A 25,337-nucleotide genomic window follows, 5' to 3' on the forward strand; every position below is an offset into this window, starting at 1 on the left:
GTGTGCAGCCCAGCAGCTGTCGTCCCCTCCCCCCTGACTTAGACCCCTGGAACTCAGAGAACCGCATGGAGTAGGAGGACACAAATTCCATAGACTTTCAAGGGGCTGGATAGGGTGCCGCTCTTCAACTGTGCATGGCAGGTGGATGTCAGTGAGAGAATCCCAGGTTACTAATGTGTGTTGAGTTTATCACTCAGGAAGGGCACAGAGTGCCCCGATCCCTGCGTGGGAAGTCTTGGCCATCAGTGGCAGTAGGGACCAGACAGACATCCCATAGGAAGCAGGCTTCACTGCTGCAAACACGAAATCTCCACCCGTGCTCTTAGCAGATAGCTGGGGAGGGCGCTAGCTTGTTATAAATAACCATTAACTCCCAGTGGCTCCCAATTCCATGGCTTGCCGCACTATGTCCCTGCAGCATCTGGGGCTCAGGGGAGCGTGACGCTGGTTCAGATGGCTGTTTGTCTGTTGATTGAGCTCAGACGGATGGATGCCTGTCTGGCTTTCATCAGATTAATTCCATGTGGACGTGAAAGTCGACAGCAAAGAATGCATCCCCCATCTTCTTCCTTCCCATGCCACCAGGAAATCCCGGCCTCAGTCCCTGGCTTTGGGCTACAGTCTCCCCTTGGGAGGCCATGAGGCCCTTGTGTACATTGGCAGAAATTCAGGTTAGCTGGAGAGGCCCAGAGCTTCCATTTTGCTCTCTCATTCTGTGCAAGTCTCTATCTCTGTTGAATCCATCCTTGCTTTGCTGCTTCTTAAATGGCCCTACATGGTGGAGACCACATGGTGTGAGAACAGCCAGACAGCTGCCACGTGCTGGGGCTAGTGCAGGGGGAAGGCTGCACTGCTCCGAATGAGGACAGTACCACTGAATTGCTGATGTGCTTTTCCCTGGAATGTGCTCTCAGCATCTGATGCCAGAGCTCAGACAGAAATGAGTCCGGGGCACAGGTTCCTCTTCCACATTCTCATCTCTCTCCTGGAGGCACCAAGTCCCAGAACCTCTCTTCACCCCCAGCTTTGCTCCATATCTCCTCTCCTCAGGGCTCTCAGCATCTATGGATGCTCCTTTCTCCACCCCAGGTGCTGGTATAAAGAGGCCTTCAACCAGCAGAGACTCCACATCCCATGTTCAGAGCCCAGCTGTTTCTTTCAGACTCAGACCTGGGCCCTGCACATTGTTCATATTGTCGGGCTGTAGCTCATTGACCTGGTCAGCCACATGCATAGCAATGGTGCATCCTGCTCACATACCGCTTTCTTCTGGCACTGGGGATTTCCAAGAAAGCTCCCCTCTGTGCCCTCCTGTCCTGGGGAGCTGTGCACCAGAACCCAGTCTCGACAGCTCTTGGAATTTCAAGCATTCCAGCAACCAGAGACGGAAATGGCAGAAATTAGCTCAGCGTAAACACTTACAAATGTACGGCAGGGCAGCCAGGCGAGAGCTAGACAAATGAAGAACTTGTTTGGATTGACTTGCTGCCTGAGACACTGGATTATTAGTTGAGTCTGGAGACAGCCGGACGTCTCTGCTGACTTGCCGCTTTTATATTAGGTACACATTAGTGTGTGGGAAACATCAGAGAATCGGATGGAACCAAGGCCGACAGCTCTCTGAACTCGCCTGCCATGCCCATCCTGCCCTGACCAGCCCCTGCTGCTGTTCTTCATTCACCTAGCACCAGCAGCGGTATGGGCACTTCATACACCACATCTATGTCCAGTAGAGGCTGGGGCTGGGATGTGCCCAGGTGGGGTGCATTTTACTCCAGCGGGGGAGCAGGCCCACAGCTTTCATTTGCATGTGTGATTTTCAGTTTGTCCACACTCTGTTGTGGGGGGACACGGATTTCCAGGCCTCCTGGAAGAGGTGTGTTTGAGAAGGAACCTGGAAGAGGAGGGCTGAGGTGTGGCAGAGGCACAGGGAGTGGCTTTTGCCCACATTAAGTTGATGGTAAGACATCCAGGAAGAGAAGTCGGAGACAGGCTGAGACATGGGATTGGGTCGGGGGATATGTCAGGAGTGGTGAGGTAGATCTGTGAGTAACTGGTATACTGAGGGTAATTAAAGCTGTGTGAGTGGATGAGATGATCCAGAGAAAGGGTGTGAAGGGATCAGAGGATGGGGCCAAGCGTGGAGCCCAGTGGGAGCCACTTGCAAAGTGGGAGGTGGGAAGGAGGATCCCCTGGAACAGATGCTGAAGGAATGACCAGAGAGGCTGGAGAGAACTGAGGCACGAAAGCCAAGGGAGGGCAAGACTGTAGGAAAGAGGATGTGTGATTGGCAGAGTCAGAAGTAGCAGAGAGGCTGAGGAGGAGGATGTTAGAGTGGAGGCCCTGGGATTTGGCTGGGAAGAGGCCTGTGGGGAAAGCAGTATCAGAGGAGTACGGAGGGTGAAAGCCAGGCTGATGTTTGTGTCGTGTTGGAGAAGAAGCTGAGTTACAGGGATGTAGTCAGTGTCCCGGCATGAGGTCAAGAGGCCTGTGACAGGACGTGGAGTGTTAGGACCATTCACAGCAATTGACTCACCAGCCTACCTGAGTCCTGGTTAGCTTCCAGCTTGGGGTTGGAGTGCCTCTGTGAGGCACGAGGGCCAGGGAGTGCAAAGGGGAGAAAGCGAGGCAAAGGAGATGGCTTTAGCTGAGGTTTATGTCTTACTCTTAAGTTACCAACAGAGGCAAACTCCAGGCAGGGCATGAGTTTGGTCACTAGCCCACTGTGGCCTCAGTGCAGTGTCCCTTGCCCACCACAGAAGCCGTGGGATAAAGGAGGACAGAAATTGAGAGGTTTTCCCTGCAACTAAGATGTTTGTTATACCATACGACCCAGCAAAAACTAACACAGAGGCCAGTTCCCCCAAATGCTCGGTGATAGAAACCCCAAGAGAACAGAAATTAAAGTCCCGAAAGCTTCTTCAAGCAGATGGACCCCCCACACACACCTCTTTTCTCAGCCCTACTGTATTTCTTGTGGGTTTTGCCTCCCAGGGCCATTCTCAGTCCAGCAGAAACCCTGCCCTAATGCCCTTGGTGCTGCCTTTTTCAGGCATTGTCCCACCAGCATAGGTGTGCGCATGGGGTGTGCCGGGTGTGCCCAGGCACACCCTAATGCAGGGGTGGGCAAATGGCTCCACTCCCCGGTGCGACAAGCCGCGGGGTCCGCACTCCCGGGCCGGAGCGCCCGGCCGAGCACAGCAAGCTGCTGGCCCCTCCCCCGCATTCCCCCCTTCCCTGGAGCCCTGCTGCCATGCGCAGCGCTCTGGGGGCCGGGTCTCCGCGGGGAGTCAGACATGCTTCCCCCTCCCCATGAGCCATGCCGCTGCGTGCGCAGTGCTCTGGGGGCCGGGGCTGCGCGCTCCCACGGGGCAGTGTTTGGCTCCGCGGTGAGGCTAGGAGCCTCATCTCATGGTAAGGGGTCCAGGGCCAGGGGGGTTGGATAAGGGGTGGGGGCAGTCAGGGGACAGGTAGGGGGTAGGGTCCTAGCGGGGCAGTCAGAGGACAAGGAGCAGGGAGGCTTAGGTAGGGGGTGGAGTCCTGGGGGGCAGTTAGGGGCTGGGGTCCCAGGAGGAGGTAGTCGGGGGGGACAAGGAGCAGGGGGGGGGTGGGGGGTCGGGGGGGGGGAATCAGGGGGCGGGAAGTAGGAGAGAGTGGATGGGGGCTGGACTAGGGCAGGGGCGGGGCTAGGGTAGGGCTCCCTGGGTGCACACCCTAATGAAATGGGCTGCACACGTCTATGCCCACCAGCAGAGGCTCAGAGCACTGCTTCACCTTCTTTAGGCTGGACCCACAGAGTGGGAAGCTTAACAAGATAGAAATAGCACCCATCCCTTTTCCGCAGAGCTTGGTTAGCTCTGTGGGAGTGAGATCCCTGCGAGGATGGGGTGCTGCTGGATTTGTCCAGGTGTTGTGTACTGTCTTTTGCACTGACTAAACAGCTGGGAGAAACCACTTCCCTTCTGCCCCTGCCACATAAGCTTCAAGAGTTTCTGGTTGGAGCAGTAAACTAGTAAAGCCACCCCTTTCAGACTCTGCCCCTTCCCTTCTCCCACAGGATAGCCAGGGGTCAGCCTAGCCATGGGCCCAGATCTGGCAGTCCTGCAAACTCCCTGCCCAGTAGGGTTCACTCCTGCTGCTCTCTTTCTCGCCCCCCCCCCACCCCAACCGCCCATGCGGGTGGAGGTTTTAACTTCATTAAGATCCTGTGCTTTGAAGGCCATTTTATTTGTATTTCGCCCACATTTTTCAAGGTTTTGTCCTAGAGAAGAATCGGAATGTACTGGAAAGTTGGATCCTGTAGTGTCTGGCTTGGCATCTGCAATGTTCCCCACACGGACCTCCCACCGTGTTAGGCATAGCTGGCAATGGCTGGCTGCTCTCCCAGCTGGAGCCACAGTCATTAGATATATGGAATGGTATTGCAAGCCACATGCCATTCTCCCTGCTGCACCCTTAGGCATTGTAAAAGCAATTGGAACCTCTTGGAAATCAAACCCTGGCTGGCCTCACCACAGTCAGATTGGGGATGATGCAGAGGAAAGAGATTTAAAAGATTTGATGATGACCTAGTTCTACTGGAGTGGCACAGTCTGCCATGGACGCTGGTCTCACTGTGGCAATGCACATGGGCATGGCTGGAAGTGGGAAGGAGCTGAGGCTTACACATGATTACACTTTCATAGTGCTTCTTGGCCAGAGGGATCCCAACAGGCTTGAGACACATTCCTGACTTGCTCTCTGAAGGTCTCCCTTTGCCCATCACTCAGTTGTGGCTGAGTGGGCTGCAGCAGCTGGTTCACAGTGCACAGCAACACAAAACAACAGGTTAGCACATTAAACGCAGAAGAATCTTGTATCCAGTTGGAACAGCTGGTAAGGTAGAATGGAGTTACCCGAGCTGAAAGTTACCCCAGCCACCAAGGCTAACAATCCAAGGTGGGATCTTAGCTGACTGCATGTGGGCAGGATCTTGGTTTCACAGCTCGCCTCGCTGACAGCACCTCCAGCAACACAGTGCCCCTCGCTGGGGTCTTGGGGAATGTTGTGACTCATGGGGAAGCTGTCTGCCACAGATCATCTGGAGGCAACATATCTGGACAGCAAGACTCTTTAGCCCAACGCCCTTTGGGCAGCTTTAGAGATCCCTGTTCTTGTCCACTGGCTGCAAGAAATGGACTCATTCCCTCACCCCGTACCTAGCAGTCTGCCTGCTCCTAGGGATGCAATCGCTTGTGTGCTTTCCCTCTGGAGTCCATTGCAAAGGCTGAGCTGTCTGCTTTTCTGCTGGCAGTGGCTTCAGCAGCTGGGTCAGAGCTTTCTCCACTTAGGGAGCAGGTCTTTTCTGCTGTGTGTTAAATCAGGTTGAGGTTTCAGTGGCAGGCTTGGAGCCTTTGCTCAGTCCAAGGAGAGAGGATTTTGCAGTCTGTTTTTGATTAACCACGCACACTCCAGCCTGCTTCTCCCTGGCTGTCTCCATCCCTGGGATGTTTACTGAAGGCCTGTTGACTAAAACCAATGCTAGAGATAGGGTCTCTTGGAGGCAGAACTCGGGGCTCCCACCAGTAGTGTAGCTAGGGGGGTTCAGGGGAAGCAGCCGCTTCCCCTCAGTACATTTTTCAAAAGCGGCGCCTGCCAGGCCGCCGCTGGGGTCCTGCGGGCAAGTGGGGGTGCAGCACGGCCGGACTCCGGAGGACTCGGCGGCTGAGTGTTCCGCAGCTGGCGGGCAGATCCCCTCTCCCCGGCAGCTTCCTGCTTCCGGGCCGCCGCAGGAGGCGGCCGCGCTGAGCGTGGGGTGTGATGGCTGAGGAGCCCGGCTGCTTCGCTCCTCTGGCCGTGCTGCCCGCCCCCCCCTTGCCTGCAGGACCCCAGCGGCGGCCTGGCAGGCTCTGCTTTTGAAAAAAATGCTGGGCTGCCCGGGAGAGGGAACCAGGAAGCTGCCGGGGAGAGGGGATCTGCCCACCAGCTGCTGCTCGCCCCACTGCTCTGCTCCTCCCAGCCCCCGGGAGAAGTGAGCAGCACCCGTCCACCACCCCTTCTCCTGCGCCCGCCCCCCCCCCCCCCAAGCCCCTCCGAGGGGGAGCGCAGCGTGGCTGGAGGAGCCAAGGGGGTGGGGCGCGGAGCAGCCGGAGGAGGAGCCAAGGAGGAGCGCCTTTTTTATGGTTGCTCCCCCTGCACTGAGAAGCTGGCTACGCCACTGGCTCCCACTAGCCATCGACTGCCTGCCACACTGATGCCATCCCTCGCTTTCTCATTGCACAGCCTTGGTTCCTTGCCTGTCTCTGCTCCAGCTGATGCCCCTCTCAGAGCTATACTCTCCTCCTGTTGGAACCTGCCTCCTTTTCTCTCAGGAGGCCTCCTGTTTGCTGCATCCTTGGTTCACTGTGTGCTGACTGTTCTACCTGGCTCAGCTCCATCACCTCATAATCAGCAATGCCTCATTTAACCCCCCACCCCCTTCCCCGTGGCTCTCCCTACCCCTACAGAGCTTCCTAACAATCTCTGTTAAACACCCTCCACCTTCCCCCATCCAGTGCCTGCACCAAATCAGTGTGTCCAGCCATTCATCGCTCCCAGGGTCTTCTGGCTTCTGTAAACCCTTGGGCCTAACTCATTCCCCTTCCACACACAGCTGCCATCGCTATCTTGGAAGGTGCCTAGAGCACTAGAGAAGAGATGTAACCTAAAAATACATTCATCAAAGTGTGCAGAGACCTGGCCAGGGTTCTCACGAGGCAATGCTGCTTCCATCCAGTGCAGTGTCTCCAGAAGGGTTGGCATTAAGTAGCTTTGTGTCCTGAACGTGGCCAAGGAATCCAGCTCATTTTTGATTCGCCGCCAGTCTGATCTTCTCCATCCTGCCTGGGGCAGCATTGCCCATGTGCTGTGTCAGTACCCCAGGGGCAGTGTGGTATAATGTATCTGGCACTGGGTTGGGAACAGCTCTATCACTAACCTGATGTACAGGGCGGCAGGAGCCCAGGGCCACACACTGGGGAGGGGGGCAGTGAAAGCTGGGGTCCTGTGCTAGATTCTCCTCTCCTGGGATGGTTGTAATTGGGTGGCAGATGAGAGAAAATAGCATCTTGAGTCTTTCTGGCTGCTTAAAGGTCAACTTGGACTGAAAATCCCCTGTGACTGATCTTCTCGCTGCCGGTTTCCTTTTTCATGCTGACAAGCTTGACTATTTTAAAGCCGAGGAGATAAGCGCCTGCGTGAGCCCTGGGAATCCAAGGCTGTCAGGGCACGCGCTCGCTTCCCTCTGTCTCAGGCTGTGAGCTAATGGCACCTGGCCTCCCAATGAGATCACTGAGAAAGTACGTACCCCTTTGCCCATGTGGAAGGCAGGCCTTGCTTGGGACGCTGCTGCATTGGCAGATATAACAGAGACTAGGCTTGCTCAGAGTCATGAGCCTGGTTGACAGTGGGGTGGCGAAGGGCTCTTTGGAAAGGGCTACTTTCTGTCCTGTCTGGGAGGAGTCCTGTTGCACAGCCACCTGGAGAGCACTCGCCCCTTAAATGCAGAGCCTGCTGGCTGCAGAACTGGCAAGGCTCGGCAGACACAGCATTTTAATATGGAGCCAGACCTCAGTGTCTTCAAACAAGTCTGAAAGCTCCCTGCCCACAGGTGCTGCTCAGCTGCTCCCTCTGTCTCCAGTCTAAGGGCAGGTCTTCACTACGGGGGAGGGGGGGTGTCGATTTAAGATACGCAAATTCAGCTACGCGAATAGTGTAGCTGAATTTGACGTATCGGAGACGACTTACCCCACTGTGAGGACGGCGGCAAAATCGACCTCCGCGGCTCCCCGTCGACGGCGCTTACTCCCACCTCCCCTGGTGGAGTAAGCACGTCGATTCGGGGATCGATTGTCGCGTCCCGACGAGACGCGATAATTCGATCCCCGAGAGATCGATTTCTACCCGTCGATTCAGGCGGGTAGTGTAGACCTAGCCTAAGAGTATGTCTACACTACGGGCACTATAGTGGCACAGCTGCAGCACAGCCATGTAGACACTTCCTGCATCGATGGAAGGGGTTCTTCTGTCAGTGGAGGCAATCCACCTTCCTGAGCAGCAGGAACTAGATTGAAGGAAGGATGCTTCTGTCTACACTGGGGGGGGGGGGGGCTAGGTAGCTTAACGTCCGTGCTCAGAGGTGTGAATTTTTCACAGCGCTGAGCATCCTAGCTACATCAGTGTAAATTGTAAGCATAGACCAGGGCTAAGCCTCATTCTAACCATCTGGAAAAGAAGCAGACACAGACACAGAGGAGCCCAGGATCTTCTGGCAGCCTTTGCTGACACTAGCACTGCCTCTGTTCAATCTGAGCACCAGATCTATTTTCTTCCAATCACTACCCGCTATTAAATTCCAGAACACTAACCTACCAGGCCTGTCTCCCATTGCCAAGAGCTGGGAGGTTTGGAGAGGATGGTTAAGTTCAGATGCAGTTCTCCTTCACAGGTTGGCCTTTCGTTGATTTCCTTGTCTTGGTTCTAGTTTGATGACCTCATATTTCAAGGAAGGAAATGATCCTCTGCTTGCGTAACCAAGTCCAAGCTGGCAGTTAGTTGACGTCCTCCTGCAGCCATAGGGTCTCATTGCTTTGCGACCGTACCCTGACAGAAAGAGAGCAACCTCCATACCCAATATTTCAGACATCGTGTCTTGGTTCCCCTTGGTGCAGAGAGATCTGTTCATGTTACACTACAGTTGCTCTTTCAATGAACATGGGTTACATTGCAAAATTAATCTGTCCGTCTACAGTCTGACCATTAACTCAGAGAGTGTTGGGTAGGGCCCAGGATGATCTTCTGCCCAAGCCCTGAATAGCACTTGCTGTTATGCTATTTTTTTACCCATGGTAGGGTCCTTTTATGGCCATTTTCACAGTCCACTACCTTGTCTCAGATTTGTCCCTTATTTATTCTTGGCATCCACAATGTGCTAGATGCCTCCCAGGCCCTATGGACAGACACGTTCCCTGCCACAAAGAACTTGCAGACCTGATACTACAAGGGAGAGCTACAAGTGCTAGATCGGGGAATAGGAGGCTGGGCGGACGAAGGGTGTCAGGATACAGCCATATGGTTACTTAGTTGTTACGTACACGTTTTGTTCCAAAACATATTCCACAATATGTGGGGAAAAAATTCCTCACCCCACAAAAATCTCTTTCCAGGACAAAGTACCCCTTTAACCACTTCCCACCCCAGCCTGGCTCCCTCCTCAGCTCCTCCCACTCCCTGAAGTTCACTTTCATTCACTCCAAAACACAGTGCCTGAATTGGGCCTCTTTGGAATTTATTGGCTGGATTGTACTCGCCTATAAAAAGTTTGAGAGATTTAATTATGTAGGTTATGGACCATTTTTAAACCCACAAAACTATTTTAAGACACTATTTAAAATTCTGTGTAGTGAGAGTGAGTGAGTCAGGAAATCATGTGCAGCCAGAGCAGAGAGCGCCTTGTAAAAAGGGGGAAAAGGTAATAAATGTCCCCTCAGCTGTTATTTCAGCATCTCGTCGGAGCCTATGTCATTCCTTCCATTTCCCTTGTCACGTGCGACTGGACAATCCAATCAGGGGACCTGGGACATCACAGAGGTGGAGAGACGACTGATTGCAGGTGTTGTAACTGTGCTGCTTTGCTGGCACTTGTCAATGGCAGAAGCAACCAACTGGAAAATGTGGCAATTCATCTGCCCAGCCAGGCCATCATCCAGGTACTCTCTGCCTGGTCTGGATGCTCTTTGCCATTTTTCAGCCCTGAGAATCTTCAGACTTGTAGCGCAGGCAGTTTGGGGGCACCTTCTCAGGTCTGAGCTGCAGGCTCCTTAACTAGAGTTGTTGGTGAATCTAGGAGCTGCCTGTTAATTGTGCTACCCATTTGCTTGGGGGTACTGAGGCTGTTTTCAAGGTAAATTTCCCGATAAGGTGCAAGAGGCATATGCATGAGAATAGAAATGTGTGGGGAACCCTAGGCCTGATGGCCTGCCCATCCTCCTGTTTCCACTTAGGCCGTATACTTACATGATGAATTACTGGCTCCAGGTTATGATTCATTGGGGGTGAATGAGGGTGGGACTGTAGCTTACTCACCCGCATTTGAGACCTTTGAGATCCAATAATAACTTATTTCACAAGATAAAAAACATTTGTTTGTCAGTGGGAGGTTGGCCAGCATTTTTGTGCCCAGGGCGGATGGAGTAATCCCTCATCATGCTGTATGAAATTCACACTGGGTGCACAAGTGCATCTACTGCTCCTTCGGGTGACCAGATGTCCCGACTTTATAGGGACAGTCCCGATTTTGAAGTCTTTTTCTTATATAGGCTCCTATTACCCCCCACCCAAGTCCCGATTTTTCACACTTGCTGTCTGGTCACCCTACTGCTTCTATACATTAAAAGGCCAGCTTGGTATGGAGACCAACTCTGCAGGAGATGGCACATATAGGGCTGAGCCTGTTGCATGAATGCTCCTGGGGTCTTGCATCCTGAACCTTATAACAACAGTGATGCTTTGCACTCCAATAGTGCCTTCCATCAAAGGATGTCAAAGGTCTTGACAGTATAGCTTTACTGGTATCTCCATGTTACTGATGCGGAAACTGAATCAGAGAGGGAGAGTAAGGTTTGCAAGGTCTCACAGTGAATCAGGGACACAGCTGGGAACAGAAGTGGACTCCTGATGCCCAGTCCCCACTGCTCTACCCAGATGACAACGTTTCCCAGTGTGTAGGAGCCTTCCTTCTGCTGACCCTAACCCCCAGTGGCATGATGGGAGAATGATCATTGAGTTGTATACACTCTGTTAATTTTCTTAGCCAGTCTAATCTCTGACTTGTAGATTTCATTCACCTATGGTTGCCCAACATGAGTGACATTGTTGACATATTTTACTGGGAGGTGTTGCAACAGGCCCAGGTTCATAGCTCTGGTTTGTGCCTCCTCTGGATGAGCCTGGCATGTACGACTCTTCATGCAGGATCCTGTGCCTCTCTGAAGGTGTTAGGGGAGCAGCAGGAGTTAGAGCCTTGCATGTGACATTAGTGATGACCAGGTCCTGTTTCAGGGAAGAGATGTTGATGGGGGTGTTTGTTTGTGGGTGGTGACACTGCTCCAGAGAGGTGACCGTGTGAAGAGATTGGGCTCTTCCCTTTGGGATTCAGCATCAAACTACCCTTCATGCTCCCCACAAAGGGGATCTCAAAGTACCAGCACATGCCTGCGAGTTGGAGCCAATTTGCACTCTGGTACCCTTATGGTTGCTTGGGTTTGGAAACCAATTGATAGAAGTCTGGGGAGAGCCAGATAGGCTGAGACCAAGGTCACAGAGGGTACCCAGACACCATGGAGGTAGGTAGGGGCTGCTTCAGACCACCCAAAACTCATGTCACATTGGGGGCGTAGGTCAGAACTAAGGCTGGTTGGTTGTTGTGGCAAGAAAAGGGCAACGTCCTTATGTTAGGATTTCTTTTGAAAAGGAAAGGCATGGCCCAGAATATGTGAATTACTGTTAAAGCTGTTTGTCATGGGGACAGTATGAGAAACGTCAACTGACTGCCCTTTATTTTACAATAAAGATTGTTCAAACCCTTCTGATAATAGTTCATCATCATTTAAAACCTTGTAAAAATCCATCCATCCAGACTCCAGCATGCTGCGCCTGGTTTGGGAAAGTTCCGGGAGGAGTCTGGATTCTCAGCAGACCAGCTGGGGTGACGAAGACCAGGGAAATATTTTCAAAAGCACCTAAGTCCCATTTTCAAAAGGCAGTTGGCATTGAGGAACCTACGTCCCATTGAAAGTCAATGGGATTTGGGCTCCTAAGCCACTTGGGCACTTTTGAAAATGTTACCTGTGGGCTTGTTGTGAAACCCCCTTCAAAGCCAGGACTTTTGTCACCGTCAGCCTTACCCCTAACCCTGCCCATGGCCTGTAGGTGTTAAAGGTGAATCATTTAACCACTCAGCATGGCTAGCAGTTAGAGGACAAACCTATGAAGGGATCAACTAACTCTTGGAAACGCTACATGGTGAAGTTGGGTCTCTGAAACAGCTGCTCTTGGGCCACTTCCATTCTCCATCCCGTTCCCCATCCTGCCCCAGGAGGTCGGCTGGGGTGGGTTAGTGTGGTACAACCCAACTTGATCTTGTGCGGTATGTTTTATGGACTCTTTGAGCTACGCTTTCGGAAGTGTGCAGTATCCATTTAGGCCAAAAATAAGTCACCAGATCTTTAAAAGAGCCCAGTATGTTGGGTGTTGAATTCTTTGGAAAATCTAACCACAAATCTCACAATAGGAGGTGCTGAGAAGTTCTGAAAAATCTTGTCCTTCTTTAGGCACCTAAATGGGAGCTGAGCTCTTATGAAAATCTGTCCCTAATTGTGGGTGCTGAGCAGTGGGCAGTCCAGCCATGAGGTCTTTTGAAAATCTGTCCTGATCTGGGTGATGTATTTCTGATGCATTGATCACCATGAGCCGTAGGTGCCTTTAATATAGACTGTGTAGCGTAGACTACTTTATAGATTTAACACCAAGCACTATACCATCAATGACAGAAAATAAGGGCATTGGGCACCATTCTATAGGCCCTTCACTTGCAGAACTGCTTTTGAAGTCATTGGCAGTACATGCTCAGAGCGCTTGCAGGATCCAGTCCATCGTATAGTGAATAAATTGAAACATCTGGTTGCGAAGCCAGTAATGGTGAGGGAGGGGAAAATAAAGTAGTAAGCAAGGGATAGAAACATCTGAAAGGGAGATTTGAAAAAGGGTGGAGTTGATGGTGCAAGAGGCAGTTCCAGATGGCAGCGGCTGCAGAGGAGAAGGCTCTCATACCAGCAGCAGAGAGACTGATTGCAGGGATGGAGAGAAGGCCAGTGGAGTAGCAGAGGGTGCGGAAGAGGGGGCTCTGAGGTGTGTCAGGAGCATCTCCTGCTCCACTGTGGGACCACCGCTGAGCAATTCAGCAGCATGAGTGTGAGCTGAGTTCCTGATGCGCATAGCTAGTGGTGTGGAGGTAGTGACAGGGGACTTATTGACAGAGGAGTTGGGAGAAGAAGAAAAGGCAGGGTCAGGAGTACACGAAGCTCACTGGCTGGTGGGCGTAAAGGAGAGACTGGAGTCAAGGAGAGAGAAAGAGAAGATGGGGTTGTGGAGTTTAGCCCTAGTCCCTAAGCTTCCAAACTGTTTGCTGTTCTCCTAGCTCATCCAGTGATTGAAAACAGACAGGTGGAGTGTCCCCAGGGATACAAGAGGCTGAATCGGAGCCACTGTCAAGGTAAGGATGCCACTTTGATCCCTTCACTCTTCCTGATAAGGAGTCTGAGAATAATCATTCCTGTGTGTAAAATGGGTTCACTTCCTGCCCGGGGACCGGCCTGCTGGGGATGTTACAGTTAAAGAACCCTCAGCCTTAAAGTGTGAAAGTAACTAGCTACATTCCACTAACTGTACAGAAAAATTGCATGTCCCTGACAGCTCAGGCTGTTTCACAGCAATACCAATCAAATTCCCCAGATAACAGCCTTATCTCTGACCCACAAGATTCTCCCACCATGTGCCTGCACTAGTGATGTGCATCTCTAAGTTCAGCATGTACTTAGTGGTGTTAAAAACAAGTGATCAGTATATTTCCTGTAGCCTGAAGCAACTTTAACTGCAAGTTGCTAGTGATTTTTTGGAGGGGGAGGGGGAGAGTTTGTTTGGGTTTTTCGAGAGGAGTGGTGAAAGTGAGTTGGCTTGAAAATCTGTCTGCATCAAGTACATAAACTTTATACTCTTCCAGGCTCCTCAGAGTCTGCCTTGCTCCAGGGCGGGGCCTGTCTATGCACCTTTCAACCCCAGAGTGTCCTCTGCCCCACATCAGGGGGCGGCTGTGTCTGGGCCATTCATCCTAGGGATCCCCTCTGCCCCACATTGGGAGTAGAGGGTAATAATAATAATTAATGGAAATATCCCATTTCCTAGAACTGGAAGGGACCTTGAAAGGTCATCGAGTCCAGCCCCCTGCCTTCACTAGTAGGACCAAGTACTGATTTTGGCCCAGATCCCAAAGTGGCCCCCTCAAGGATTGAACTCACAACCCTGGGTTTAGCAGGCCAATGCTCAAGCCACTGAGCTATCCCTCTCCCCGGGTGCGTCTGGGCCATTCATCCCAGGGGTCCCCTCTGTCCCCATCGGGGAGTATCTTATGTGGGCTATTCACCCTGGAGTTTCCTCTGCCCCACATTGAGGGGTGTCTATGTGTGGGCCAATCACCCCAGGAGTCCACTTTGCCCCACATGGGGCTGGGGGGTGGATGCATTTGTCTGTCCCATTCATCTGCTCCACCTGAGGAGGGCGGCTTTTCCCTTGTTCCTCATTAGGGGAATATCTGACATTTTTCCAACCGTAAAGTCCATGTTTTCTGTGCAGTGATTGGGAGCTGGAATTTCTTAGTCACATTGTCATGATTCCTGATAAGCCATGAGATGTCCCTTAGAGGATGGTGTTTGGGCTTGCCTGGACAAGCTTATGGCATGCAGTCCAGTGACTCATCTCCTCTAGCAGGGACTTTCCATCTCAGTGAGTTAAGTAATGAGTCACCTGAGAGCTTCCCCACGGTGTCCTAGAGGAGAATGGTCACCAGCACAGTGGCCTCAATTCCCTGTGACAATCAGTGTAGGGCTAGTGTCAGGGCTCTGTATTGGCCCTCTGTGTGGCTCCTGGCATGGGGACATGTTGGGAGAGAAAGAGATGTGGCCATGAGTGCTCTGCCTCCCCAGGGACCTTTCTGAGCCTGGCAGGAGACGCACTGTCCTGCAGATGCCTTGGTGCCTTGAAGTGCTATACACTTACATTCCCATGTCCTTGCTGTGGCCATGGGATGTGTGTCTGGGAGCCCAGTGCTAATCCAGGACCTGAATTCAAAGGCAAAAAGAGCAATATGGCTAATAGAACGTTGGAGAAGGATCACATGGGTGACATGGGGTCCTTCCCAGCAGAGATGGAAGAGGAAGTGGGATGATGGATGAGAGCTGCTGGATGTTCTCAAGGCCTTTGTCTATAGGATGGAGCCCAGCTGAGAGGGAGCCAACAGGCTGAGTGATCCACTGAGCTTTGGGTTTTGTTAAAGCATCGATGAGAGTTGGCAGCAGGGCCCAAGCAGGAGTTGAGGGGGCCTCAGGGAGCCCTCCTGCCACTGCTCTGTATGGCTGACCAGGAGGACAGCCTGGGTTACTCCTGTGTCCCCACTGCAGAGAAGCAAACCGCCTGGCATCCCTTTGCCAGGATGCCTCCTTGTCTTTGCTTACTAAATACCAGAGAACAGCCTTGCGGCATCAGCACTGTTACAGAGGCCAGATAGAGAGTGGCTGGAAGTTCAAGCACCAATTGGCTTGAACTCCAGCAATCCAGCTGATCCCTGGAAATGCTGTCCCTCTGGAACTGAGTTTGGCTGTGCAGCACAAATCCTCCAGAGCTAATAGCTAATCTCCAGTGGAATTGCTGATTGCCATTGATTAATGACAACCTAGGGGCCTCAGCTCCACTTCTGTTAATGAGAACAGCACAGGTCCTGGAGAGGCCACCTCCTGATGCTCCCGGCACCCAGCTATTCAACAACAGGGACAGTGGCACCTAGCTGCTGAGCACAGGGCAGAGATTGTCATGGAAACTGGTGGCTGGTGCTGGGTAGGGGAAGAAGATGGGGATCCCTCCCCCAGCTGGGCTGCATCCTGTGGCTGCTAACTGGAAATGCACAGGGCGACTGGGCAACATGTAATCACTAGGCCCCGGAAACCCCAAGCAGTCTGGTGAAGGTGTGAGGGCCAAAGTCAGGACCTTGCTTCAGAATACACTGAGGACAATGTGTGTGACATGTAGGGTGACCAGACAGCAAGTGTGAAAAATTGTGTGTGTGTGTGTGTGTGGGGGTGTAATAGGGTCCTATATAAGACAGAGCCCCTAGTATTGGGATGTCTGGTCACCCTACTAACATGCATGAGTCATGGAACACAGCATCTCCAACTCGGGTCTGGTTTCTTCTTCAGACACTGACCGTGTTGGCCCCTCGGTAAACTCACTAGGGCCTTTGTACTATGTGCTCCCCCTTCCCTGTGCACCTGAGGTTATTACTGAGACGCACCAACAGGCATAAGAACCAGCTATGTGCAGAATGGAAGAAACGGCTGGGCTGCTTGTGGTTCTGGGTTTGTGGGCTCCCCTTCCCTCAAGGCACTGTGTCATGGCTCCAGCCACATCCCTGACTGGGGATGGGCAAGGATGGGTAGCGTACAGCTGACAATGCTGCTTCTGTGTCACTTGGGGATTCCCATACGGTGGGAGTTCTCAGCGGCCCACTTCGGGCAGCTTTACTGCACTGACAGAAACGCGAGGGGGCTGGAGCAGGGGATGGAATCTAGCCCTCTGGTTTAAATTAGATGCACAAAGCTCAGTCCCCACTGCCAGTAAGAACATAAGAAGGGCCATACTGGGTCAGACCAAAGGTCCATCTCGCCCAGTATCCTGTCTACCGACAGTGGCCAATGCCAGGTGCCCCAGAGGGAATGAACAGAGCAGCTAATCCTGGGCTCTGCTTCAGTTGCCATGCTCGAAGGGTGAAAAGCACCGGCTGGCATCTTCCACGCTGTGAAGAGGATGCTGGGTCTGTCTGAAGCCTGCAGCGGGGACTCTCGGCAGCAGGGGAATCTGCTCTTGTCTGCTGTGGGCCATGTGACCGGCTGGGAGGTTACTCAGTTATTAGGTCCCTATTGGATGGGAACTGTGGGAACAGCAAGGAAATGATGCTTGTCCGTCCTGCTGCACAGGTGGTGGTGATAACAAGTACTTAGCCAGCATTCCTGAGAGCTTCCAGCCCCCTTACGGATGGCCCAGAGGGGACAGGGAATTTGCTTCAGGTCACACACTGCATCAGTGGCAGAGCCATGGCTCGGACTTGGGAGCTGCTAGCTCTCCCACGTGTATCCCCAGAACCAGCTGCACCAGTGACAAGCTGGAGACATGCCTTCCACTCCTCCGACTGATGCAGAGCTGTCAGTGCAAGGGCAGGTTCCCCCAGTCCTTGCTGTGCACCCGCACTCTTAGATTCCTGACGATGCATCCTTTGCAGACAGTGCCCCAGTCTGGCCACGCAGGGCATTTGACTGAAAGGAAGGAGGAGACTTGCTCATGAGTCAAGTCCTGCCAAACCTCAGTCTGACAGCTTTAAAAATGACTTTGCCAGAATAGCCCTGTGAGATGCAACATCTGGTGTCCACGAGGATCCCAGAGTAGAGCAATCATTCGAGCCATCTATGCAGCTGCACCTAACAGGCCGTGCACAGCGGATGTGGGATTGCAGTCATCACAAAGGTTCCTGTGAAGCCGTTTGCAATACAAGTGTCCTATGGGACACTGGACTAGCTGAGACCAGTGTGCTGATGCTGTACAGCAAAGGTGCGGTATGGGACTTGAGGGACTTAGAGGCTCGACCCAATAGAGCAAGTAAGATGCCAGACTAACAGTACCAGTTGCCTGATCTGATAGAGCAGGAAGGGGGGGCCAGTAACTTTCCCAGTCATTTCTTTCCATTAGCTTATTTTGGAGATTTTGGCTAAAGAGCAATTGAATCTGAAGGCAGCTGCAGGGAGGAACAAAGGGGATGTAGCCGGGGCAGGAGGCAGGAAGCAGACTGCAGGTGAACTTGGCTAGGAGACAGGCAAGGCAGGACTCTGGGACAAAGGGGAGGAGATTTTCAAAAAGTCTGGAATCTCCTGGCACATTATTGTACCCACCTGGGGCTCAGCTAGCAAAGGCAGACTCCCAAATTCCTCCCTAACCCATGGCATGCTGTACAGCTTCCACATCTGGATGGTTCACGGTGACTGGACCCAGCTGGATGAATCTGGAGCATCAGCAGCAGGGAAGGAGAGAGGCGAGGCTATGAGACGTTCTGGGTTGGCCGTTTGCTCTTGACACGCCTTTTGCAGGTTAACACGGCCCATGGGACAAGGTGTACTTAACCCTGCCTCGGTGTGGGAGGGGGACTAGATGGCCTGCTGAGGTCCCGGCCAGCCAGGTCAGGCCCCTAAAGAGAGCATCAGCTTGAGAGAGCAGCACTTTGCGTAGTCAGGTGACCTTGCGATACAGGACACTGCCACTGTCCCTACCAACAACCTAGCTGGGCATCAGTGTCAGCAATGGCAGGTATGAGCCCCTCAGGGCCTGGAGCTGACTGTCCCAGGCTGTGTCCCGGGCTGTGACTGCAGAAAGAGCTAGGCCAGAGTGAGACTGTTTCGGAAATAGAACAATGGGAAATCTCAGAGGGCACAATCCATACAGTTGGTGCCTTGAGGGACCCTGCCAGGCCCTGGCCTCCCACTGATGTGGGGTCCCCTCCCCTAAAAGCCTAGTGCTCGTTGATGGGAAAGTATGAGAGAGAGCCCTGCAGGATTCTGCTGGGCCTGGAGTGGAATCCTGTGCCCAGGGACTATGGGGACATTCTCAGCTGACAGCATCCAGGAGGGGACGTAGTGTCTCAGGAATTTCTGGAGGGGGCCAGGTAGTACAACAGTGCCCTGCCCTCACCCCTTCCGTCTGAGGCTCCTGAAGGCTGAGCACCCATTATCAGTGGGACAGAAATGTTAGGTGAGAACATGGGAAGCCAAATGCTACCTGCAAAATTCCCCTCCCCTGTCTAGCTACAGAGAATGACTCCCCAGCTCTCCCATGCTGCTAGGTGTTGGGGCCTTTGCTAATTCTCATTTTCTACCAGTGTGGGAGTCAGCAGGTCTCTGGCCAGGGCACTCCAGGCAGACCCTGATCTCAGTCACTCTGGGCTCCTGGTGCAACCCACCCCCAGCAGCTCCTCACGTTAGACCTTCCCCAGCCCTGTATGTGGGGAAACCCCATGGGAATTTACTCTGGTGACTCCTGCTGTCACTTCTCAACTGGCTCAGTCCTGGAGAGACCAACTGTGTTGTTGCAGGAAGGTAAAGACTTCTGCTGTTTGCTGGTTGCATGAGGGTCAGTATCAGCCCATAAAGTGGGGTGGGGCGCTGGGAAGGGCCTTAGACAGGAGGTGCTGCTTGTGGGGCTGTTGGACATGGTTTGATTTGTCAATTTGCTGTTCGATTTGCTGTTTTCTCTTCGCTTATACCAACCGGGTTATGGGAAGGGAGCACCGGTGATTTGGCTACATAGCAATAGGGGACATTACAGGTTCCTGCCCTGTTGAATTTCAGCGCCTTCCCTTTCCTGCTGCAGTTCCCCCTGCCATGTGCTGCTGTCGCTGACTCCAGTTAATGGGCATGCCCAGAGCACTGTGACTGATTCTGTTCTCTGCTTCCACCCTGTAGATATCAACGAGTGCCTGATGCTTGGCCTGTGTAAAGATGCCGAATGTGTGAACACCCGCGGCAGTTTCCTCTGCACCTGCAAACCCGGGACCATGCTGGACCCGTCCCGCAGTCGCTGTGTCTGTAAGTGCTCTGGAGACCAAGCCCTGCATGGCTGCCTGGAAGCAGCTACCCAGGGTCCCCAGTGACGTCCCCCAAAGCTTCCCCAGAACTGTGAGCAGGAACCAGCAGATCATGAGCCAGATGGAAACAAGATATCATGTGTCAGTGTGCCCCTGTGTGTGCCAGTGTGTCCCTATGCCCTGAGAGTGTGCGTGGGTGGGCGGTGTGAGATCCTGAGTGCGTGCATTCATGCCCTTGCATGATGTGTGTGCATGAATGTGTACCCATGTGTCCCAGCACTCTCCTCGTACAGGGCCGCGGGGTTCAGCTCCTATGGGATTCTCACTCACTTCCCTCCCTTGTTCACATCGGGTTGTTGAGTCGACATGACAGTAGTGCTATGGCAGAGCATGCAGGAGATAGACAGCCTGCACCCAGCTTCTGCAGAGACTGCCGTGAAAGCAGTGACCTCTCCCCAGGGGTGCAGTTGTGGGGAAGGGGGTGGAGAGCACCTGCACTGGAGTATCTGGAGTCAAAATAGAAGCCCATCTCTTCCATGCCGCTTCTGTTGGATCTGCCCACTCCACTGAGGTCCTAGGGCTGAATGCCCAAGCAGGTGTAGGCTGGGGAGAGACATACTATGGAAACCGCAGCTTCCGGGAGAGGGGCCTGCAGCTCTTCACCAAAGTCCTTATCAGCCAGTGGCAAAGGCTGCGTGGCGTGAGTGCCAACGTGTAGGGACAGCGTGGAGACCGTTGGGGCAGAAGCAGATCAGTGGGGTGATGGTGCTGTATCGCAGCAGAGGAGGGATGCGATAAGGCCCTGGGACTGGTGACAGAGAGGCAGAGCTGGGAAGGACCTTGAAGGAAATGACAGGCAGCACTTTTCCTTGACACTCTGTGCCCGGCAGAGGTGACGGCTTGGCCTCCAACACTAACTCTGGGCTTGTGTTTCAGCGGATAAGGCCGTGTCCATGGAGCAGGGGCTGTGCTATCGCTCAGCAGCAGGAGGCGTCTGTGCCCTACCACTCGCCCAGAGCATCACCAAACAGATCTGCTGCTGCAGCCGTGTTGGCAAAGGATGGGGGAGGAATTGTGAGAAGTGTCCTATGCTTGGGTCAGGTGAGAGCTGTGTTCGCTGCCCAGCTGTGCCCAGTGTTCTAAGCCTGGAGCCTGGCCTTCACCTTACACCTTCTCCCGACTCCTCAGCCCAGAACCAATGCAGGCTCCTTGCCACGCGCTGACGTGTTGGGAAGTGGGTGTGAACAGTCTATAGGGGACTGAGTGCAAGGGGACAGGCCAGCCTGGAGACTGTGGTCTGTGTGGTTGCTTGCTAGGAGGCAGAGTGCACTAGCTGAGAGCGGCCTGCTGCTCTGGAGGCTGGAGTGGAGCAGAGCAGATTCCAAACCTGGAGGGTCTGCAGCACAAGTGAGTGCATCTGAGCTTGGAGGTGGGGAAGTTCCTCGCCAGGCAGCCATCATGCAGCACTGCCCCAGAGGGAGACCACAGCCTTCCCCATGCCTGGGTTAGCCTGACAGAACCTTAGGGGAGGCAGAGTGAGATGAAAGGGAAAGTTTCATCCTCTCCTGAAGTGTCAGCCTTCAAGTGCCCCAACACACCAAGCAAGGATGGGTTTGGCTTTTACTGGTGTGTTAAGTACCAGAGAGACAAGCACAGAACCCCACAGGGCTAGGAATTCCTACACACACCCCTGGACTGGGTGGAAGGCATCTTTGGACATGTGCATCAAAGGGCCAAAGTACTAGAAGGTCCCCAGTGCCATGTGTAGCCCCCTCTGCCCATTATATGGCTGTATCCTGTTGATGAAGTGGTAGCTGTCTTCAAAGGTGGGGGAGTGTTTCCTTGGTGCTCCCCCTGGTAGCTCTGAGCCAACAGAGAGATTCAGTCTCCAGTATCAGGGGGTAGCCGTGTTAGTCTGTATCTACAAAAACAACAAGGAGTCTGGTGGCACCTTAAAGACTAATAGATTTATTTGGGCATAAGCTTTCGTGAGTAAAAACCTCACTTCTTCGGATGCATAGAGTGAAAGAGTTTTTACTCACGAAAGCTTATGCCCAAATAAATCTGTTAGTCTTTAAGGTGCCACCAGTCTCCAGTAGCTGTGAATGCTAATGTGTCCATTACAGACACACCCAGCTCTGGGAGCAGATTCTCTCTGCTGGAAACATCCACCCTTCACACCATGCTCTAACATACGGTGGTTCAAACATGTTCTAACTCTGGGACAGACCCATATTTTAACTCTGGTAGGCTGATGGATGGAGGGTGTGTACACACACAAACACACACCTGGCCATTCTCACTTGCATAGCAGAAGACAGCATCTTCAGTTCCTCCATTGGATCTTGCCAGAGGACAGCCTCATGTGCTCGCAACTGGTTTCTACCCCTTTCCCCCACGTCAGCCTTGACCTGTATCTCCCTTGCAGAAGCCTTTAAGGAGATTTGCCCAGCGGGACATGGTTACACCTACTCCAGCTCCGATATCCGTCTGTCCATGAGAAAGGCGGAGGCAGAAGAGCTGCCATTCAGCTCAGAGGAGCATGGGGAGAGCAGCGACCGGACGTCCAACAGTGGAGCAAAAAGGCCGCAGCTGCAGGAAGCCCTGAGTGGTGGAGTCACAGGTACGCTCCCCTGTGCTGGAACCACAGCAGCGGAAGGTAGATTGGGATGTGATGCAACATTAGTAGCGGCTATGCACACAGGTGCCCTGGATGAATTCCCTCTTTCACCCTCAGGCTGTGCCTATCCCAGGGACTGTGGTTCCAGCTGAAGTGGACTCGGGTCAGCTCCAGAGCTATGCAAGGCTCTCTTGCCCCTGTATCCCAGTGGCATAGGGCATGGCCTTTTCAGAGTTCCCTGGCCCTCCTGGGCCTTGAGACGGGGGCAACCTTTGAGTTCCAGCCTCAGATCCTCATGTGCTAACAGGTGCTGCTGCTGCCAGATGGCCAAAATGCCTCCACACTTGGAAGCTGTAGTCTGATTCAGATGTGCCCTGCTGAGTGGGGCTCTGTGAATCCTGGCCTGAGTGTCCCTGGGTGTGGTTATCCCAATGCACTCAGGCTGGGAATGCAAATCCAGAGAGGGGAGTGGCAGTTGTCACTGGAACCAGGGTCTGTTAGAATGTGAATTCCCGAGGACGCTGGGGGGGGAGCCAGGACTGGGGCAACTCAGTGTGCTAGGTTTGGAAGGACAAGTTACCATCTTGTGCTGGGAGAAATGGGGGGCTCCTTGTCAGCGTCAGGGAAGCAAGTGAGGTTAGTGCAGCCTGAGCTCTCTGAGGTATGTGGGGTGCTGATGTTTCTTGTTCTGAAATTCACCATGTGGTGTTTCATTTTCCAGGTCATTCTCCAGATAGTGAGGTGAGTCAAGCCCATGCTGCTGGCAGATGATGGGGTGGGGATATGTTTGTGATGAACTTCACTGGTGAGAAAAGGATCATTTAAAAAAGTAACCAGCGGGAAACACCGAATGTGTTGGAGTTGGAGTAGTGAGGGGAAGTAGCTATTGATCAAGAAGGTGGCGGGTTTGCTGAGGTGCAGGAGGAGGTTAGAAAACACCCGGACAGCCAGGCATTTTCACTTACTGCAGATCAGCTGCAACATTCAAGTCCCAGCTGATGCTTTGGGCTTGGGAGCAGCTGACACCCCATTGATGAGGGTTGGGAGAGAATGGTGTGTCCCCCGTCCCCATCCCCACGATAGGATTTTGGGGTTTGCCTCCTTGTGCCCTAAACATTTAGGAATAAAGCTTAAAGGTAATCTGTGAAGGGAAAAACGGGGCTTGGGACTTCGTTGTGTTGGCTTCTTTGGGATGGTTTGGTTTGGTTATTTCAGTTTGACAGCAGACGTTCATGTCCAGTCTGTCTCCCCTGTGTGCTCCTATGGCCTGCGTTGCCATAGTATCTGAGCACCTCACAATCTTTAATGTATTCAGTCTCTCAACACCGTGGGGGGATAGGGAACAGCTGTTAATCCCATTATACTGGTTCTTCACCAATGGAGAGATGAAGTGACATGGCCGAGGTCATGCATCTGGGGCAGTGCTGGGATTTGAACTCAGGTCTCCCCAATTGTGAGCTAGCCCCTTGCCCCCAGTCATCCTTCCTCTCTAGTCAGGCTGGGAAGAGTCTCTAATGACTGGAGAATTAGTGAAATGATGACAGTCCAAAAGAGTGAAAGCCGAGCTACTGAGGGGGAAGGAGTTTAGCCAGACTATAGGAAACTGCTTTGGTTTGTGTTTAATGCGTGGTTAATGCCAATGACTAATTAACATCCTGAATAAGGGAGTCTTTTGCCAAAGGGTCAGTACTCTTGCCCCTTGAGTTGAGGATTCAGAGCTCACAATAGGCATCCCCAGGACTTCCCAGAGGTCCTCCAGAAAAAACAGGAGAAACCACACTGACACTCTGAAGATCGTCCCTGGGAAAATCTCTGCCAAAGGATTGCCTGCCCAGTGCAGGTTCTGGAGCTCCTCACAAGATTAGCCAGGCTCCCACCTGAGGCACTAGGTAATGCAGATACCTGGCCTTGAGGTTTGTAGCTATGCAGTTGGCCTGTGAAGGAGACTTGGAGGAAACTGAATGCAGAAATCTAAAAGGCTCCTGGGTAGGCATAATGCTTTGTATAGGGTCCAGCACACTGAGGCTCCAGCCATTCCACACAGTAGCAGCCTCACTGCCATTACAGTACCCTTAGTGTGAACCAGCAGCCAGGATGGGGCAAGAGGAAGCTCACTTCTCTCTTATCCCTTGGCTAAATACATCCCTGGGCAGTCTAGGCAGAGCCAAACTTTGTGTTTGTGTTTCTCACCCACAGGGCACTGCTGATGCCACCCAAGAACCTGCCACACACCCAGGTGCGTAAGTGCCCAATTGGCTTGTGAATAAGCTGCAAATAGAGAAGAGAAAGGAGGACAGGGTTGGCCCAGCTGGCAGCTTCAGGCTGTGCTGATAACCTTAGGGCCAGGGAAAGGCAGTTTTATTTCATAGGCACCTCCTAATCTCCTTCTGTGTCGCTCCAAATGGGCTGTGCTGCACAGAACCAGCAGGCACTGCAGGAACGGGGCAGCCCCATGAGATGCAGGGCAGGGAGGGCCACACTCCATTTCATGTATTGGAAGAGCAGTTTCTCCAGCCTGGGGATGGGGCTCTGTTATCGTCTGCCCACGTTCATGGTCTCTGCATGCTGGGCTCTGTAATGGGCACTACGGGTCATGGTAGGGGGTGTCAGGTTGCAGGGGTCTGCACCCCCAACATGCAGCGACAAGCTTGGTGGCTGTGAAATTTCTCTGCCGTAACACGAATGAGGCTGGATCACGTGACAACTGGCCTCATGATGTCATGTAGTATAACATATGCAGTAACCTAGATGCTGGGCTCCATGCTGGGGCTTGGCACTCACGCCTGCTGGTCTGCAGCCGATCCCTTGGTATCGTGAGATGCTGGGACGTAGAGGTTGGGAGGTCATGGGCAGGACTTAGGCTGACACTTGCTCCTGTGTCTGACTGTGATCCCAGGCTGGTGCTCACATCTCTCTCGTCTGCAGGGGATGTAGTGGAGGAGACATTCTCTCGCCCTCCCTCCCAGCCAGGCCCAGAGGCTGCAGGGGAGGGCACTGCTGCAGCACAGATCACAGGTTCGTCAGCAGCTCTAAATGGGGTTTACCTGCCTCACCTGGCAGGCCCTAAAGAGAAATGTGACCCAGTCAAAACATAGAGCCCTCCCCCCGCAAGGATCCCTGGTATGCCAAACCCCGGTGGATCCCACCAGGCCTGGGTGTGTGCTGAGGGATCCAGGCAGATCCCAGTGGGTACAAGAGCATATGCTTTGGCTTTCAGCGCCCTTCTCTGTGTAATTTGTATAACACATG

General features: G+C 53.1%; 1 protein-coding gene across 3 annotated transcripts in view; it reads left to right on the forward strand.

The window, feature by feature from the left end:
- Positions 1–25,337, forward strand: part of LTBP2 (latent transforming growth factor beta binding protein 2) — a 116,931-nt gene that overhangs the window by 58,086 nt on the left and 33,508 nt on the right. For 2 of the 3 annotated variants that reach the window (XM_034768529.1, XM_034768531.1), the window contains exons 9-15: positions 13,214–13,288; positions 19,347–19,469; positions 20,405–20,569; positions 21,897–22,091; positions 22,810–22,829; positions 24,285–24,324; positions 25,014–25,103. In XM_034768529.1, coding sequence (XP_034624420.1) covers positions 13,214–13,288; positions 19,347–19,469; positions 20,405–20,569; positions 21,897–22,091; positions 22,810–22,829; positions 24,285–24,324; positions 25,014–25,103 — 708 coding nt within the window. The remainder of the gene's footprint in view (positions 1–13,213; positions 13,289–19,346; positions 19,470–20,404; positions 20,570–21,896; positions 22,092–22,809; positions 22,830–24,284; positions 24,325–25,013; positions 25,104–25,337) is intronic. The other variant, XM_034768530.1, reaches the window with a different exon arrangement.

Source organism: Trachemys scripta, chromosome 4, assembly GCF_013100865.1.
Source record: "Trachemys scripta elegans isolate TJP31775 chromosome 4, CAS_Tse_1.0, whole genome shotgun sequence".
In the NCBI taxonomy this organism is placed as follows: Eukaryota; Metazoa; Chordata; order Testudines; family Emydidae; genus Trachemys; species Trachemys scripta.